The 18,449-nt window shown below is 39.4% G+C and overlaps 2 protein-coding genes across 2 annotated transcripts in view; one reads left to right on the top strand and one right to left on the bottom strand.

Moving 5' to 3' along the window:
• The window catches only part of Tango2 (transport and golgi organization 2), a 136,401-nt gene that overhangs the window by 10,034 nt on the left and 107,918 nt on the right, over positions 1–18,449 (top strand). The gene's annotated exons all lie outside the window — the stretch shown is intronic.
• The window catches only part of LOC135708946 (uncharacterized), a 30,739-nt gene continuing 17,155 nt past the window's right edge, over positions 4,866–18,449 (bottom strand). Inside the window, exons 2-4 of the mRNA XM_065231139.1 lie at positions 6,022–6,670; positions 5,709–5,961; positions 4,866–5,648 (exon numbers count right to left, since the gene is read on the bottom strand). Of these exons, the coding sequence (XP_065087211.1) occupies positions 5,461–5,648; positions 5,709–5,961; positions 6,022–6,670 (1,090 nt within the window). The 3' untranslated portion in view covers positions 4,866–5,460. The remainder of the gene's footprint in view (positions 5,649–5,708; positions 5,962–6,021; positions 6,671–18,449) is intronic.

The following is an 18,449-nucleotide window of genomic DNA, read 5'->3' as shown; positions in this document are numbered from 1 at the left end:
ACTCCGGAGGACGCTCTGGTCGAATAAAATTTGCCGCCGCACGAAGTTGACTATCTACAAGACGCTGGTTAGACCGATGGTCTTCTACGGCCATAAGACCTGGACTATTCACGTGGAGGACCAACGCGCCCTTGGCCCTACGGTGGAGTGCAGATGATGATAATGACGGAACGTGGAGGAGGCAGATGAACCACGAATTTCACCAGCTGCTGGAAGAACCATCGATCGTGCATATTGCAAAAAATGGGCTACTACGGTGGGCTGGACACGTTGTAAGAATGCCGCACGACGACTCAGTGAAAATGGTTCTCGAAAGTGACACAACAGGAACAAGAAGAAGAAGATCGACCAAGTAGAAGGCGACCTGCGGACCTTTCGCAGACTACGAGGCTGGCGAAGTGTTGCCATGGATCAAGTAGAGTGGAGACGAGACTTCTTCGGACAGCAGAGGACAATTATGCCTTTGCTTGATTGGTAAGGTAAGGTTGGTGAGTGTATATGGTCCATATAAATTTCCTGAAAATTATACGAATAATTGTATACGTAGGGGAGGGGGTCTAAACCTTTTCAAAATCGGTCTACGTCTACGTACTTTTCAAAATTGGTCTACAGTCTCCTACTATAAATGAGGTAGCACAGACAAACAGACATAATACATTGAATATTTCTCACTGTAAAACATCGTCGCTAAAACATATCCACCATCTGTTGAGTACACTGTGGTGGGTAATACGCTGAACAGATGGCGGAAGTGTGAAAACGTCAAACGCAAGGGAATTGACTATGCGCGCCACAGGTGGTGATACTACCAACTAAGATAAAGCTTGCTTCATTTAGAATTGGAACAAACTTTTGCTCATATTGTGGTGCTCCTGGTGGACGAATGTGGAAGTTCTTGGCGCCCACGTGTCGGGAATTTTGTCAGCTTCACGTATGTATTTTTGACATTCCGCAAATCGACTGTACTTTGTAAACAATCAACATGGAAGCCGAAAGAAGGGAAAAAATTGTGCACAGTTATTTGGAAAATCCATTGTGGTCTGCATCTAGGCTAGCTAAACAGCTGAAATTGCCCAGAAATACCGTATGGCGCGTTATCAAATGGTATAAGGAAACATTGACGACGATTCGGAAGCCTCAAGCCAATCGTCGGAGTGGAACTGTCGACCGGAAACTGCGTGGTAAGATTTTGAAGACGATTAAGAGGAATCCCAATCTGTCTGACCGTGATTTGGCCAGAAATTTCGATGCTGCCCATAGTACCGTGAGGAGAACTCGACTCCGGGAAGGAATCAAGTCGTATCGAGCTAGCAAACAGCCAAATTGGACCATAAAACAGAATAGTGTGGCCAAAATCCGTGCGCGGAAGCTATACGACCAGGTGCTGACCAAGTTCGACGGGTGTCTTCTGATGGACGATGAAACCTATGTCAAGGCTGACTTCGGGCAAATCCCAGGTCAAAAATTTTACTTGGCAACGGCTCGGGGGGATGTTCCAGCCAAATTTAAATTTGTTTTTGCCGACAAATTTGCACGAAAATTTATGATTTGGCAGTGCATTTGCAGCTGTGGCAAAAAAACGAAAGTTTTCGTTACAAATAAGACAATGACGTCGGAACTATACCAAAAAGAGTGTCTCCAAAAACGAATTTTGCCGTTCATTCGATCCCACGACCATCCCGTAATGTTTTGGCCAGATTTGGCAAGCTGTCATTACAGCAAAGTCGTTCAAGAATGGTATGCAGAGAAAGGGGTCCAGTTTGTTCCGAAAAACCTTAACCCACCCAACTGCCCCCAGTTCCGCCCTATTGAGAAATACTGGGCAATCATGAAGAGGAGACTCAAGGTAAAGGGAAAGGTTGTCAAAGACATCAATCAGATGAAGACCTGGTGGAATAAGATAGCTAAAACGATGGACGAAGAAGGTGTGCGCCGCCTAATGAGCCGTGTTACAGGAAGAATTCGAGAATTCCTTCGAAACCGTGACGAATAATTTTATCCGTATTTTTTCTTAAAAGTATGAAGAAAACGCTACATTTGTATAAAAAAAGATCTTGAATTCAATAATAAATAACTGAAATACAGGCAATTGTTTTTGTTCCTATTCTATCTGAAGCAAGCTTTACTTTGAAATTGACCGATAAATGCTTGTTCGATGAACATCTTGCGAGTGTTATGTTTGTTTGTCTGTGGACGTAGTATTCTAGAGGGAAGGAGAAATCTGTAGAAGTTGTGATCGGCCATGTATTAAATATAGCAAAATATGCTACGAAAGTTGGAGGGGGGGGGGTCTAAAATTTATCAAAAAAATCTATGTCATTTATGGATGTTCCTTAATGAAAATCGCATTTTATTGTAGAAATCCATTATGGCGGCCAAATCTAATATGACAGTTCAAGATTTTGTATACGCCAAATGAAAGCCCAATCTTTCCCCTTATCAGTAATATGCAGATATTAGGATTATCTTGCGAAAATATAGTGATTTAAATCAATCACTCATTAGGGCTCATATGTGGTTTATCAACCCACTTTTTTATTTTCTTCTATTTGCATGAATCAAATTATTTGCTCCATCAAAATTTGAACTGTATCTTATAGCAAACATACTAAGCTTTCTAATGCCATGCTTATTTTCAAAATCTGTGGGAGGTAGGGAAGAGCGCTACTTCGTCGTAATCGCCCATTTCCGTTCTATCGATCAGAAAAGATCAATAATATCAATGATATCACCATTCACAAATTAATAATAGGTTTGTTCTGATGCGTTAGTTCATTAGCTACAACATAAATCGTATTAGAGTGCATTCTATGAATATTTACGCTCATTGTTCTCAAAACAAAAGAAGCGTTCCTAGCGAATCCCCTTTTTCTACGTTTATCCGTAGGACGAAGGAAATCTAATGGCGTTTCAATGTGTTAGGACGGAATTGAAACTCATAGAACGAATTGCCCCGTAACGTGGGTAGATCACCTTTTCGTGGTACGTTACGGGATGTAAGATCTACCACCGATTCCTAGTCCCGACTACTTCAAACTAGGGGAACAGGATTTTTCAGTAATCCAAGGAACAGTCCTTGTTACTTTTTATGCCTTGTCGATAGTGACAAGACTCGGCTTTGTCTACCGAGGATGATCTTAAAACAAGGAAAAACATGAGTTAGTTGTCTTCATCTATGTGATTCCTAATTTTCTCTTCGTTGTTCCCTAGTTTGAAGTGGTTAAGACTAGGGTTCTGATGCATGGTCATTATCGGTGTCATACCTTAATTTTGTTGCTAAGGAATCCAATTTTGACTGACAAAGGGGCGCGCCTTTGGAGGGTGTTTCAACACTCCGAAGGGTATAAATAGCGGGACCTTTCAATTAGAGTCGGATCCTTGCGATAAATGCAAGAGTGGCAACTGTAAAAAAAATCGAATACTTCATCATTTCTCAATAGTGATGGAGTAATACGACATGCACTAAACTAAGGACACGGGATATACTACAATGGATCAATTTACTGGTCGCAGTAGTGTTAGGTCCCGAACAGAGGAAAAAAATAGAATCAAGAAGCAGTATTAGATTTTAAGCAATATCTCAACAATTTGTGACTCTTTATCAAATCCAACGGTACGTATGGAAAGGTGAATAAATTTAGAAGTCATCTTTGACAGAAATGATTTTTTTTGTTTAAACTCGTTCAGGAAAGACAGGTAAAGCGCGGGTTGTGCTTAGTAGGACGGAAATTAGATCAAAAACCCTATGCTCATGAAAAACGCATTTTAAGATTAAATCCAACATGGCGGCAGAATTTAAATAGCCGCTCTAGTTTGTGAACATGCCAAATGAAAGCCCTAATTTTCCCTTTTACTTTGGTGTATGAACATGAGATGTTTTATTGAGAATATTCAAATATATAATTATTTTAATGTTTCAAAAATACGCACTTTTGAAAGCTTTAAGTGCCCCTAGCTACCGAAGGGTTCTTCATTTTATCAAGTTTCATAACTAGAATTTCTATCAAAGTGGCTTTTGTTACTTCATACGTGAAGTATACGATTTTTAAAGTTGGTTGCAAATGCTATCTAACATGAAACTTTGGTGTGATAATTTATTAGCTAGAGAAAGGTTTGAAGGGGGTAGGTTGATAGTTCCGCTAGAGTATGGCAGTATGATAATTGAATAGAAGTTGAAAATGAGCGAAGGGCCATTAATGCGACAGTATTAGTCAAACGCACACCTCTTTATCTAGGTTAAGTAAAGTGAGTTGGGTAAAGAAGTGTACGTTCGACTAGTACTATCGCAATTCCGTACTCTAGCGGAACTATCAACCTACCCTCTTCAGACCATCACATTATCCCACTAAAGCTTCATGTTAGATAGCATTTGCAATCAACTCTAGAATTTCATAATTAATAAAAAAAAAATTGGTTTTTGAGAACCTTGTGCTTAAAGTGGACTGGTTTCAGTGAGATTTACTTAGAGGACAGTTTAGGGGGGAGGGAGTTCATACCAAATTTTACAAATGCAATACGGCTGGTTTTGAACGAAATGGTGTGTTAGGAGAGTGGATTCTAAAATCGCTCAAAACCTATTCACGTGGCAGCCCCAAAGTTGCGTTGGATTGTAAGCAGGAGCTACTGATCGACAATTTCTTCAAATAATGATGTCTTTGACGAAATATGGAGGACATTTAAAATTTCGGTCTAAAGACCCGTTTGACATAGTGACCTCGTCGACCTAATCGCAATCGCCTAAAAAATACTTGACCTTTCTATTTCGAAATCTGATTGAACATATATTGGGCTTTCGGATGATCAAAAATGAGATAATTTACGGACTAAAAATCTTATCTATTTAACAGAATAATCCTTAAACAACTAAATCCATTCTATCGTTAAAAATACAATGGGTGAGACCTTTCATGGGTGCAGTGTATCGTTTGCGGCAGATGTCTGCCTACGTATATATGTTACATTTCATCTTAAATGTGTTATGTCAAATCTTCAAAAATAACATCAGTAACCTAACCCTCGCTTTGAGTATCCACGTGCTAATGCAGGGAAGTGCAATGATATATGCTTTGTTTCACATAAATCTTATAACTAGTACTCACATTCAACCAATTGTACAACCAGATCACTAAAATGTGATGATTACTGCGCCGATTACGATTCGTAATTTTTCGATTGTCGTCTAATTCTAATATCCCTGCATGAAATGCCGTGTTTTTGTTTTGTTTGTTCATTTTTTGATATGTGTCTTAAAGCAGGTGCATTTCCGGCGCAATCTACGATTACTTCGGAGCTACAGACCCCGAATTGAATACTGTCATTGCGTGATACACTCATAGCAATCAATACTGACTAAGTACGTTTCTACTTGCTAGTTTGTCGGAAAGTGGGGGGGGGGGGGAACTACAAATTGTTATTGTCAATATGCAAACTGGTCGTTTGTGGTGTGGCATAAAACTTAACCTACAGATAACCCAGCCTAACCATATCGCGACACACGCCGGTCATCCGCTTAATGTAGGCCGGGTTGTAGAGTAAATCTTTGGTGTATTTGTCCAAATCGATCAGTTCGGAGGATTCCAGCGCCGCAGAAACGTCCGGCAGGTCCTTTTCCACGCAGCAGGTTGAGTGGAGGGTCATGAGGGCCATTCCTGGAAAACAATATTCGAGTTAACCATTAACCATTCGCCTAACCATGCATTGAAACTCACCGAACCCGAAGCGGGCAAACTTCTCCAGATGCACCAGGAGCGTATCGAAGGGAAACAGCTTCCGACCGTTGCTGCCGAGCTCGTCGATTCGTTCGACCAGGGCGGTATGATAGGTTCGCAGCAGCTCCGGTAGGCGCTTCCGCAGTTCGGTGTCGGTGCAGCAGAAGATGAAATAGGACAAATCGATGACCGGCGTGCCGCAGCGGGTGACCTGCCAGTCGAGGAATCGCAGCTCCTTCGGGTGGTGTTTGTTCTGAAACAGTTGCAAAAGTTTAATATTTTAACCTAACCGCAATAACCACTGACGACTGACCTTATGCCTGTACAGAACATTGCTAATCCAGCAATCGCCATGGCAAATCACCACATCATCCTTGTTCTCGACGCACTCCACCATCGACGGTCCGTACTCGTCCCGGAAGCGGAACAACCGCTTGCAAACGGCATCGTCCCCCTTGGCAGGATTGTGCTGCAACGTTTCCATCGCATAGCCGACCTGCCGTTTCAAGAACCCCTCGAACGAACTGTGCAACGGTGCCACGAAAATCGTCTCCCTCAGCTGGCCGACAATTTTCGCAAAAATTTCCGGCGCTTGATCCTTCATGGCAAACGAAACCGCGTGGAACTCGGCCAGCTCGGTCAGAATCTGTAGGACGTTGTCGTAGTCCAACGGTTCCGTCCGCTGGAAGTTCTTGAACCCCTGCGCCGTAAGGTCATTCTGCAGAACAAACTCCTGTCCCTCGGTACAGTCCGAAGCAATCACCGCCGGGTAGTGGTTGAACATCCGCGAGGGTTTGAGCCCTCGCGTTTCCTGGAACTTTTCGAACGTTGGCAGCACGATATCGAAGATGTACTTCTCCCGCTGAAAGTGTGCTGAACTGTTATACAGGCTCCTCCGCAGGGGACTCGTCGGAGCTACCTTCGCGATGACGCTGATGACCTTTGGAAGCTCGGTGATGACGCTATGGGAAAGGCAAAAAATAGCTATATTGAAACAAACAGAATTTTTTTTTTCGCAAAGGACAGTGTTCAGCGGAATTTTTTGGAATCGCACGCATGTTCAATGCACAAAGTACACACGGGCTGTGTTGGGTGGCGCGGTATTTACAAACAGTGCCGCCGAACTGGATGAGTGGCCAACTTCAACTAGTTATTTGCTCATGCAAAAACCTTGAATACACACTTGTATTCAGCAAAAAAAAAAAATAATGGTAAAATGCTTGCGAATGCTGTTTGCGTTAGTCAGGTTGTTTAAAATGCTGCCCGTGGACAGTTTTGGGTTGATTGGCTGTTCTTCCGAAATTTGATCGAGTTTATTATTGTCGAATGTGTTCTACGAGTGGAATGTTTTGTAACCCAATAGGCTCTGTTCGTTTGACGAACGTATTTATCGTGGAGTGGTGAATGAATCGAAAGTGCAGAATTACGATGCACTTCCGCATTGACGGGCTATGTTTATTTGCGTAACGAGGCCGCACATGTGTGACCTTCTTCTGGCACGGGGGATCTACTTCTGTTGAATGTTTTCGTAGTATGTGGATCAGTACGGGTGGTCAATGTTTATTTTTTAGATTCATTCTCCGAGACGTGTCTGTGTACAATTTTTTATGTAATTCAAACTTATTTGATTGAAATGTTGCATTTGACGTAGGGAATTATTTATTTTTAACTTCAATCATTTGATGGTCGCAATTTTTGAGCTTTAAACATAAAAATTCTACAATGGATTTATCTTCAGTAACAACATGACCTCGTAGGCTTGAATCATTGTGTTTTGAGGTTCTGGAACATGGATAATTTCTACAGATTTTAAACATAGACTCTTATTTGAAATCTTGGGCCTAATGAAATGAAACTTAGGGAAGGTTTCAAGAATCTGAAGTGAAAATAAATATTCTAGACTACGGACATCGAATCAATTCCAAGAACCCAGATTTAAAATAAAGTTTCAAACGGTATGAACTTCAATGAATAAATTTGATGAGAATTGCCAAGGGCTAGGAATAATCTCAAGTTAATTCAGAGGAAAATATCAAAGGAAGAATGTTTAGGAAAATTAGAACGGAGGAAATAAGTTCTGAGGTACTCCAGACTCCAAGTGAAACGTTAGGAGAATTCCAAGGTAGTTCTCAGTAGAGTTCTAAGTAGGATTCGAAGTAATTTGTTTCAAAAGAATTCTGTATAGCACTCGAAGACAATTCCAAATAGAATTCAAAGAGAGTTCTGACTAAAACCACAAACAAACAGACATAGCACTTCATTCTGGATCGCATCACTTTGTTGTTTCCTAAGAGAAGAGGAGACAATACGGGGGCAAAAAAGAACCACTTTTCTGTCAAACGCGAATCAGCTCGTGATTGGCCGACTTGAAGTGCGTAAGATAGAGATAGAGATAGATATAGATAGAGATAAAAGAGTAAGAAGCCAGTTGTCTCCTCTTTCTCTTAGGTTGTTTCTATAAACAGAATATACCTTGCATGCAATAGTGATTGCGACTTAGTGAGCTAGCTTGTTTTCCGCGAGAAGTTCGGGAGATGTCGTTATTGAGGCTCTAGTTTTAGAGGCACAATGTTTATAAAAAAAAACTGTTTTCAATGATTTACGTCTGTTTGTCTATTCTGAAACTTAAAAGTAATTTTGAGGAGTCTTTTCTAAGCGATTTTTAAGGAGAACTGAAAGTAGATTCTAAGGAAATCTTCAAGGTACTTGGGAAGGAGGGATGAAAGAGAATTATGAAAAGGACTCAACTAATATTCTGAGGACTATTTGAAAGACATTTTGAGGAAAGTTTCAAAGAAATTTACAACGAAATTTTGAGTTAAAATTTAAAGGAATATTATCGGTTCTTCCTGTAATCATCTTTAGAGAACTTAAAGAAGAGTTTCTTGGGAATTCTGAAGATTATTTCAAGAAATTCACGGAACCACTGCAAGAGAATACATTCCGCGAGGAAATTCGAGGCAATTCCACAGATTATGCAGTGGGAATTTTTGACGAATACTCAGTGAATACTGAGGAGAGATATTCTCTTGAGAATTCTTTGGGAAATTGCTAAGTAATTCAGCGATAATGGTTAAGAATTTTATGATAATTGCAGGGTGAATCAATACTGAATACTATACTATACTGAATTTCTAGAGTATTATCAACCGGCGGAAACTAACGATTTTAAATTGGCTCACTACTTGACTAGCAAATCGATTAACGTACCCCATTCTAGTCGAAATTCTAGTACTACACTATGTTTGTTTTGATTCGCTATGAAAGTTTGACAGATAAAATGAGGGGTTCGTGGGTTTTCCTATGTTTGGGGGGGTGCATCGATTAGCTTGGGACCGAAGATAGTACCAGAGCTGAGCCAAAAAGTTGAGCACGTTTCTTCGGGACCTTCTGGTCTTAGAGTTACCTCTATGGTATTATGGAGTTGATTCTATGGAAATTCTGGAGACAACGTAAGCAGTCTGTTTTAATCTCACCACGACTACAGACAGGATGGGGCCACCTTCCAATGGAATAGTTTATGCAAGTTAATATAAAAAATATGCATATGGAGATTTGAACGTTTTTCCACAAATATCGATTTCAGAAGCAAAAATAGAAATTATTTGATATGCCAGTTCGGTAAAAGGAAAACATCCTGCTTGTTCTAAATATTTTCTTTTCAAAAATGGTTCTAATTTCGTATAAATGAGCATTTTTTTGGGCACCGTTTCTTTTTTTTGCTAGTGACATCTGTTGCTGTTAATATATTCTAAAATAATGTATAAAGTTTCAAGTTAATTACACTGAATTTTTATCAAGATCACAGAAAATAATCATAAGCTTCAAGGTTTTTTTTAGAAAAGTCCTCTTGAACTATTTTGAAAAATCTTCAAGATTAGGATAGTTTTTTTTTCGATTTTCAGAATTTAAATAAAATGTGAGTTCTTAGAACAATATTGGACATCGCGTTGGATTCTGGATTATAAGAAGCTTTGATTATTCATGTGCGAAATGTCATATTTTGAAATGTTTAATATTGCGAAATTAAAATAAATCAAATGTCTGGGACTTCATTTTTTTTAAATTTCTGGCACATTAGTCTTATGTTTGAACAAATAATAATAATAATATGTGATATAATTACTGATTTATATAATATCACGAACTGCCTCCAGTGTTAGCCAAATTCCTAATTTATAGATAAAAATGGGATGATCGCACTAAACTTCTTCTTCTTCGCATTTCAAGCTTATTGCATATCGCATATTAGCTTATTGCATGCTCTCAACTTAGTGTTCTAGATGCACTTCCACAGTTATTAATTGAGAGCTTTCGATGCCTGTACCATTTTTGCATTAGTATAATTGTGTGGCAAGTCCAATCATACTTCTATGCCCAGAGAAGTCGAGAAATTTTCCAACCCGAAAAATTCCTAGACCGGACCAGGAATCGAACCCAGCCACCTCCAACATGGTCTTGCTTTATGCCTTTACCGACTGAGCTAAGGGAGGCCCCAGATGATCGCACTAAAACTGGTCACCTTTTCCGAGCTCAGAAAAACTGCTATGAAATGTCACAAATGGAGACCTTTTTCGGTCGCTTCTTTCTTCTTTCGTAACTACCATTTGATGGACCTTGAGAACCCTTATGGGGATATCTGAAGTTTAGCATAATTTTTCAAACTCTTTCCAGAATTTATCTATAACTTACGGAAACATCATAATAAATAATAAACTCCCAAATTATATAAAATGAAACGGTCTCACCAAAACGGATGGTTTGCATGACTGATCAATGTTTACAAAATTGTTCATCTTCTTTCTTTTTTTCTATCAGCCGCTCCCTTCCTTGATGATAAAATTCTTCCTGCTTCTATTCAAGTCACCTTTCAACTTGGCAACGACCACAATTCCTTTTCTAGCCCAATCTTTCACAGTTATATTGATAGTGCTTCGCCACCCGGCAGACACTCTCAACTGGTCCTTTCCCTAATCGATATAATAGGGTTACGGTATGTAATGTGGGTCTAGTCCTTTCATTCGGCCTATCACGCAAATAAATAATTAATTAAGGAATATTACACAAAAAATAAGGAAAATATTGATCACTGATGGTTGATAAATGTGTACCACACACAAATCAATTTATATCACAACATTTCAATACATTTTCAGCTCTCGTAAGTAATAAAACTGGTTGAGAATATCACAATGTTCGGAGTTTTTAGCTGCCATGACTTATAAGGTTAAGATGGGAAGGTTGACTGACGATCATCAAATGGCCTGATTATGGCATTTATTGATTGGAATTACCTGATAATACACACTAGACGTAAAACTTACAGTTGCTGTTTGAATATTTTATGTTTATTTTAATTGTTTAACAACGTTTTCACAAGTAAAACATGGACCCAACTTTAGGGACACATTTCTTTTCTATGTTCCTAACTATGGCCCATGAAATTCATTTGACAGCATATAGCAATAAGAGTAACGTCAACAATGTTGTTTTGCATTTGGATGATAAGGAACGAACAGGAAGGGAGATTTTTTCTGCCAAACCTGTATAATGAACATCACAATGTTCTGATTTAGATATTCTGCGGTCAAAAGACGATAAGCGAAATTTTTAATTTTTAATTTTTAAATTGAGTGATTTAATGTAGTTTTCGTAAAATTTTCTCTAAGAAATGTTTTGAGGAATGAAGAGCATTAAGTTAACAGTGATAGTGATAAAAAAAAATACATCAGAAAACGTTACCAAGAGCGTTTTTTTGAGGATCAAACAAGATAGGACGAAGTTGCATCCATAAATAGACCCAATTTGGGGACAATAGACCCATATTACATACATTTCCCTCGTGAGTTATTGTCTTAAAAAAAGTAAGTTTTTCAACTTTTCGTGGTTTCTGATAGCAAACGACATGATAAGCATATCTAAGCATACCATTTAGCAGTAGAATATCGTTTGCAGGTAAATTCATTGATGAGTTATGATTAAAAACGTAATCGATGGCTGCATATTAGACCGAGGTTAGGGACGTATACCCTACCAATTACGATATTTTCTTAATTAAAACATAACATTAACTACAATACCAATCAACCGTGAAAAAATAAAATAATTTTAATTTGAAAAATCACCCGGCGGAGAAACAAATAAATTCGTGACAGCTAATGAAAACCCAACCGTCCGTGGGCTGAGCCTACTGCGATCGTAGTTTCTAATTAAGTTCGTTTGGTCGAGAATCTACAATGAAAAGAACTATCCTTACGTCAATGAAACAATTTCTTGATTTTGCTAATAATTTAAAGTACAGCGATTCTCGGTAAGTCGCAGATCTTCAAAATTTTATGCATTTTATTATCTGAATTGATAATTATGTTGGGATAATCCAAATTGATTTACAATAACAATTATTGAATTTCATGTTAGTAATACATTAACGAAAATTTAAACAAATGTCTAACTAAATTGATAGTAGCATTGAAACTTTCTTGAACTAATGTAAACTTTTAAGCGAAATTTTATTTTCCTGAATATTTAGGCATTTCGAAATCATACAAGAAGTTCAATGCACTTTTTGTGATGAATAGGTTATTTCAGCAATTTTAAGGAATTGTTTTCCTTGATTTGATTTCCGCCGATCTTGTTCTCCGTACTGAGTACCAAGCTACCAATGCCAGGAAGCCAGGTCCCACACCTGGACCCTACCTATCGACCCATCAAATCATGGACCGGGGTCCATCGCCTTTACTTCCCTTGCGAAGGAAGGCGTGATTAGAAATTTTATGCCTCAGAAAATCCCGGTGGTGCCAACTGGGATTAAACTCAGGCCCTTTGGGGTGAAAGGCAATCACGCTTACCACTACACCACCGGCATTTTAGAGTCATTTAAGAAACCGTTCAAATTATTTTAGCGATTTTTAAGCCATTGTGGCATTTTGAAAGCCAGTTGGATCATTGTTGGACCTGTTTTGGCGTAATTTTGTTTTTCGTTTTTTTTTTGCCTTTTTGACGCTTTTGGGCCTTTTGTGGCGTTTTCTGGACATTTTGTAATTTTATAGTAATTTTGGGAAATCTAGGCCATTTCGACATTTTTGGACCGTCTTTGGTGTATTTTGGCCCATTATGAAATGTGTGTGCCATTTTCGGAACCCCTTTGCTCGTTTTTGGGTTCATCTTAACATTATTGGGCTATTTTTGGTGTTGTCAGGTAATTTTTGGATTTTAAAGCTATTCTGGAAGGTATGGGTCATTTTTACATGTTTGGAATTTTTGTTGGCGTGTTTTGGGCCATAATATTTTTTTTTGTCGGTTTTTGGATGCATTTGACATTTTTGCATCCTTTTGGGCTATTTAAGGTCTTTCTAGGTCACTTAGGAATGTTTAAGCGAAGACATCGTATCAAGAAGACTAGCAACTTTGCCAGAATCCAAGCGACAGATACAATAGCGCTACGCTTGAGTGAAGGTGGAAGTAACGCATAGAAAAATTAGCAAATACACAAACCCTTCTTCTGAGGATGTAATCTTTGCAATCAAATTCGTTCAAAGCATTTACCTTTGAAAAATTGGAAGAGTTGCCAGTCTTCTTGATTTGTTGTCTTCGGTTTAAACCAGTTTGGAAGTGTAAATAATTTTGTATCAGCGCATTGGCACTAGAAGATCCCCCCACTAACGTATGTTTTCTGCAGGTGCTCCATCAGTGTTTTTCTGCATACATATAATTGGAGCATAGGAGGAAAGTTGATTTTCTTGCACAAGTGGAGTCATACCCGGGCCCCAAGGATACAAAAACTACGCTGAAATTGTGTGTATGGACTACTACACTACTTCATTTCATGAGGACACCCGTCTCGACAATAATTATCAGTATAGCCTGAGTGATACAATTGATAATCCAGCGGATAAAGTCGTCTGCATCAAGCTGTTGGATCCGTCCGATCAGAATATTATCACTACACGGCCGTTGAATGTGACTCAGTAACTTAGTCAATGATAGCAAATTGTTGTTGGGAAGAACGAAGAGGGTAAATTGCTTTCACAGATATTAGCCGACACCTTGCGAAAAATGAAATCTAAATTTCCTCAGAATATTGGGGGCCTCTCTTAGCCCAGTAAGTAAAGGACAGCTATAAAGCAAGACCACGCTGTAGCTGGAGGCGGCTGGATTCAATACCCGGTCCGACCTAGGAATTTTTCGGATTGAACAAATTTGTTGTTTTTGTTGTTTGTTTCAACATAGCTGAAAATGAAGACAACCTTAACAGATAGACCAACTACCTGCATGAATTTGAATTTTGACATAACAAGATTTTCTTGATCTGAGTATCGAAGTCAACATTTCTAGATAGAGCTGAAATTAGGGCGTAACAGTCTTTGTAAACAATGACTTCTTTCGTTGATTTCTCGGAATTCAAGGCACGCCTACACAAACCAACACATCCATCGGGTAGGAGAAGTCTTCCTCTACTCGATGGTGATGTCATTCGCCAGGGAGAGTTATGAATTCTGAGAAATCATCGAGAGAAGTCATTGCTTACAAAAGCTGTTACGCCCTAATTCCAGGTCTATGGGGCTGTTCATAAACTACGTAGACAGTTTAGGGGGGGGGGGGGGTGACAATTATCCACGGCCCATACAAATTTTAAAATTTTTGTATGGAAAATTGTCTACGCAGGGGGAGGGGGGGGTCAAGAATCCCAATAAAACTGTCTACGTAGTTTATGAACAGCCCCTATCTAAAATTCGTTTTTCATCATTCGTGGCCGGATGTTCACGCTTACTTCAGCGTACTTACCAGGTGAGTCGATCGTACTCAATTTCGTCTGATGAATTAGGTTGTCAAAATCTGAGTAAACGAGGAATGTCAAACTGAGTAAAAGCCACTCAGTTAGTTAAAACCGGGAATTCGAAAAAAAAAAAAATGCCAGCCGTGTCGGAGCAAACGCGCTGAGAAATGGTAAAAGTATTGTATTAAGGTAAGCAGGAATTGCATGCGGAGACGGTTTTCAGTCGTCTTCAGCTCCAGTTAAATGAATCTAGAGTAGGTAGTTTCCATTTTTTTTATCAAAACAAATAAAATAAACAAACTTCCCGGCTGAAAATATCACAGAGTGGTTTTGACTCACTCTGCGCGAGAACGTCGTTTACTCGAAAGCGAGTAAAAGTGCTCCTACTCACTTTTGAGTAGCCATACTTCACGCTGAAATGAGTATGTTTGACTCAATTTTGAGTTGTTGCGAGTTACCGTGGTCATTAGTGCCTCCTGTTGTTGTCAATATTAATATTCGTCTTCATCTTGCACTGTAACTGGAAAGTACCCATTAATGGGTACAATTTCACCCAAGTTTAAAGTAGGTTAACCCATTTAATGGGTAAAAAAATTACCCATAAATGGACAACTAATACTCATAAATGTGTAATTGTTACCCATTAGTGGGTAAACGTTGCTCATTAATAGATAATTTTTTTACCCATTTAATGGGTTAACCTACTTTACTTCAAAATGGCTGAAATTGTACTCATTAATGGGTACTATAATATTAGAGTGTGGTGATGATGATTTTGAACAGTGATGCAAAATATCATGACACTCACGTGACACTCGTCTTCGCATCAACCGACTATCGCTGACAGATCGTTTTGTCACGCAGTGAGAGTTAGAGCCATGGCAAACAACAATCACCAGTAATGGTCGCTGCTCACAAGCAAAACGTTACACTCGCTGCTGATAATGAAAAGCACAACGAAAACAGTGAAGACTTCTGAAGTACGATCATGAGAAAAAGCGAAACGACAGAAGAAAATGAAAACAATGTCTACGCATTCCAAGTTCATCTCGGCAGGCGCGACTGTGTGAGTTACAAACAAAGCAGGCAAAATTAAACGGAAGCTGTTGGGCTCACTCACCAACACACTGACATAAGCAAGCAAAGCAGCAACTGCTTCAAAACTAGCACATATGAGTGTCGTGATTGTCGGGAATGACCAGATCGGTGATGGATCACAACAGAAGACGACATTCACCAGTTGCTTTTTACTTCTTTCGTCAGCTTGATGGATGGTCATGGAGAGAGTTTCGACAGTCGGCGCCGGTGGTGTAGTGGTAAGCGTGACTGCTTTCTAACACCCCAATGGGTCTGGGTTCAAACCCAGCCGAGATCGGTGGGATTTTTCTGAGGCATAAAAATCTCTGGTCACGTCTTCCTTCGGAAGGGAAGTAAAGCCGTTGGTCCCGGCCCATGTGTGTTGAATGGGTGCGATATCCTACGCAGGTTTGGAAGCTGCACATTCGATTGCCGTCAATGGATGGGAATCGATGTCCGTCGGTGATTGGCAGTAGATTGCGGAACAGAGACCGACGTTAAATAAAAGAAAGCAGAAGAAGAGAGTTTCGACGATCACATTGATAGGAATGTACAAAGCGTTATTACCATCAGCTGTTTGGCGATCGTGATTGTGATAGGTCGCAACTCTGATTTTGAAGATCAAATCTATACAGAGCTGGAAAAAGGGCCTATCCGCTTTGATCGATTCTCTTCATAGACTTTCCCTTTTGATAACCACGGCTATGCAAACAGTTTTCGTGCTAATTTTGCCACATAGCATGATAAAGGAGGTTTATATCTATCGTCCAAATTGTCAAATACAACGGAATGTTGTTGCAGCTGAGTTATTAACGAAAGAGAAAGTCGATGAAGAGAATCGATCACAGCAGATAGGCTCTTTTTCCAGCTCTGTATAGAAAAACAAAAAGATTATTTTCATTTTACACAGATATAGCGCTGAAGAACGTGTCGTGTTGGTTTTTGCACACAGATCTATGACAAATTATTTCCTGATGCTGAATTGAAGATAATATTGAGCTTTCAGGCTCTGGGGTTGACAATATTCAAAATAATCATTTGCTCATTGCTTGATTATTTTGCTTTTGAGGATCGCTTCTTATTTTTACAATTTTGGGTTGGATAATCAAGCACTGGTGAATATCAACAAACGCGTATGGATGAGTGCACCGATGAATTTGAGTTCACTCACTAATTACTAATCATGAACACTAAATGTTCATTATTCATTATTCATGAACATTTAGTGTTCATGATTAGTAAACATTGCCCGCAGCTTGTGTCACTTTTTCTCAAGTGAGTGAACTCAAATCCACCGGTGCACTCGTCCATTCGTTGATGTATAATGAACTTATTTGTTCATTTCACTCGCGAAGATTTCAAGCTGAACATTGCATTAGGTCCTAAGTAACATTGACAGACTCTCTTCGTCGACTTTCTCTTTGTATCCCCTCGGCCATGTAAAGACATTCCGAGGTATTTTCAGCGAACAAATCGATAAAAGAAGCTCTAATAAAGCCCGATTCAAAGTAAATTTGGACGCATTCAAGTGATCATAACTCAAGAATTAAACAACATACACGGTTGATCAAAACGTCAAACGAAAGGTTATTACATTTCACCGTTTCGAACGAACTGTCGCACTTTACTTGTGATCGATGCCATCATGATCTGCACAGTCGCTGGTGACACTATACCGGCGAACTTATTCCACTTTAAACGCATTTGTTGTGCATTTGTACCTTCTTTTCCGCATCCTCGATGTTTTCGCTTGACAATTGCCCAATATTTTTCGATCGGTCTGACCTCAGGGCAATTCGGAGGATTAATCTCTTTGGCGACGAAATTAACATTGTTTGCAGCATACCATTCTAGAACCTCCTTATAGTAGTGGCAGCTGGCTAGATCCGGCCAAAACATAACGTTGATCTTGTGTTGCCGAATGAACGGTAAAATCCGCTTTTTCAGACACACTTTAATGTAAACCTTCGACGTCATTGGGTGAGATGTGGGCCACAACTGCAGATTCCTTGCCAAATCATTAGTTTCCGAGCAAACTTATCAGCAAAAACAAATTTATATCAGGAAGGGACATCCCTACGACCAGTTGCCAGGTAAACTTTTCGTCCGGGGATTTGTTTATAATCCATTTTGACATATGTTTCGTTATCCATTAAAATACAGCCATCAAATTTCGTCAAAACTCGTTCGTATAGTAATCGTGCTCGCTTTTTGGCCACTAAATATTGTTTCAGGGAGCGATTCGGATGTTTACTGGCACAAAAAGACTTATATCCTTCTCTTGAAAGGATGTCACGCACGGTGGAAAAGTTGGAATCGTATTTCTTTGCCAAATCACGTATGGAGACACCTGGGTTGCTTTTCACGTACCTCACCACCTTTCTCCTCAGCTCTTTGTCCCTAGTGCCACTTTTATGATAGATGCGCTGTGCTCTATCCACACTCAGAGTATCCTTGTAACGTTTGATTACAAGACTCACCGTTGACTTTGGGAATTTTAACACTTTTGCTATTTTTGAGGCAGACCACGAAGGGTTCTCTAGATGTTTGTGCACAATTTTCTCAAGTTCCATGATCCGTAATTTCGGGATGCGTCGATCAATCGAGAAAAACTTTTCACCAATTTCTTCGTCAATGAAACATCAACAAATGCCTGTCAAACGTTTTTTGTTCCAACCACCAGGGGTGCGGTGGTGTATTAAACCGTGCGTCCAGATTTACTTTGAATCGAGCTTTACGGCAAACACAACAAGAAACGGTTATGTGCTCAAGTTATTAACGAAAGAGAAAGTCGGCGAAGAGAATCGATCAATGTTACTTAGGACCTAATGCAATGTTCAGCTTGATTTTCAAAACAAACGCAATTCATCTACACTGGGTTGAAGTGC

This window comes from Ochlerotatus camptorhynchus, unplaced genomic scaffold, assembly GCF_037179485.1.
Source record: "Ochlerotatus camptorhynchus isolate MF236.1 unplaced genomic scaffold, CSIRO-AGI_Acam_v1.1 ptg000343l, whole genome shotgun sequence".
In the NCBI taxonomy this organism is placed as follows: Eukaryota; Metazoa; Arthropoda; class Insecta; order Diptera; family Culicidae; genus Ochlerotatus; species Ochlerotatus camptorhynchus.
This window is presented reverse-complemented; position numbering and strand designations above follow the sequence as displayed.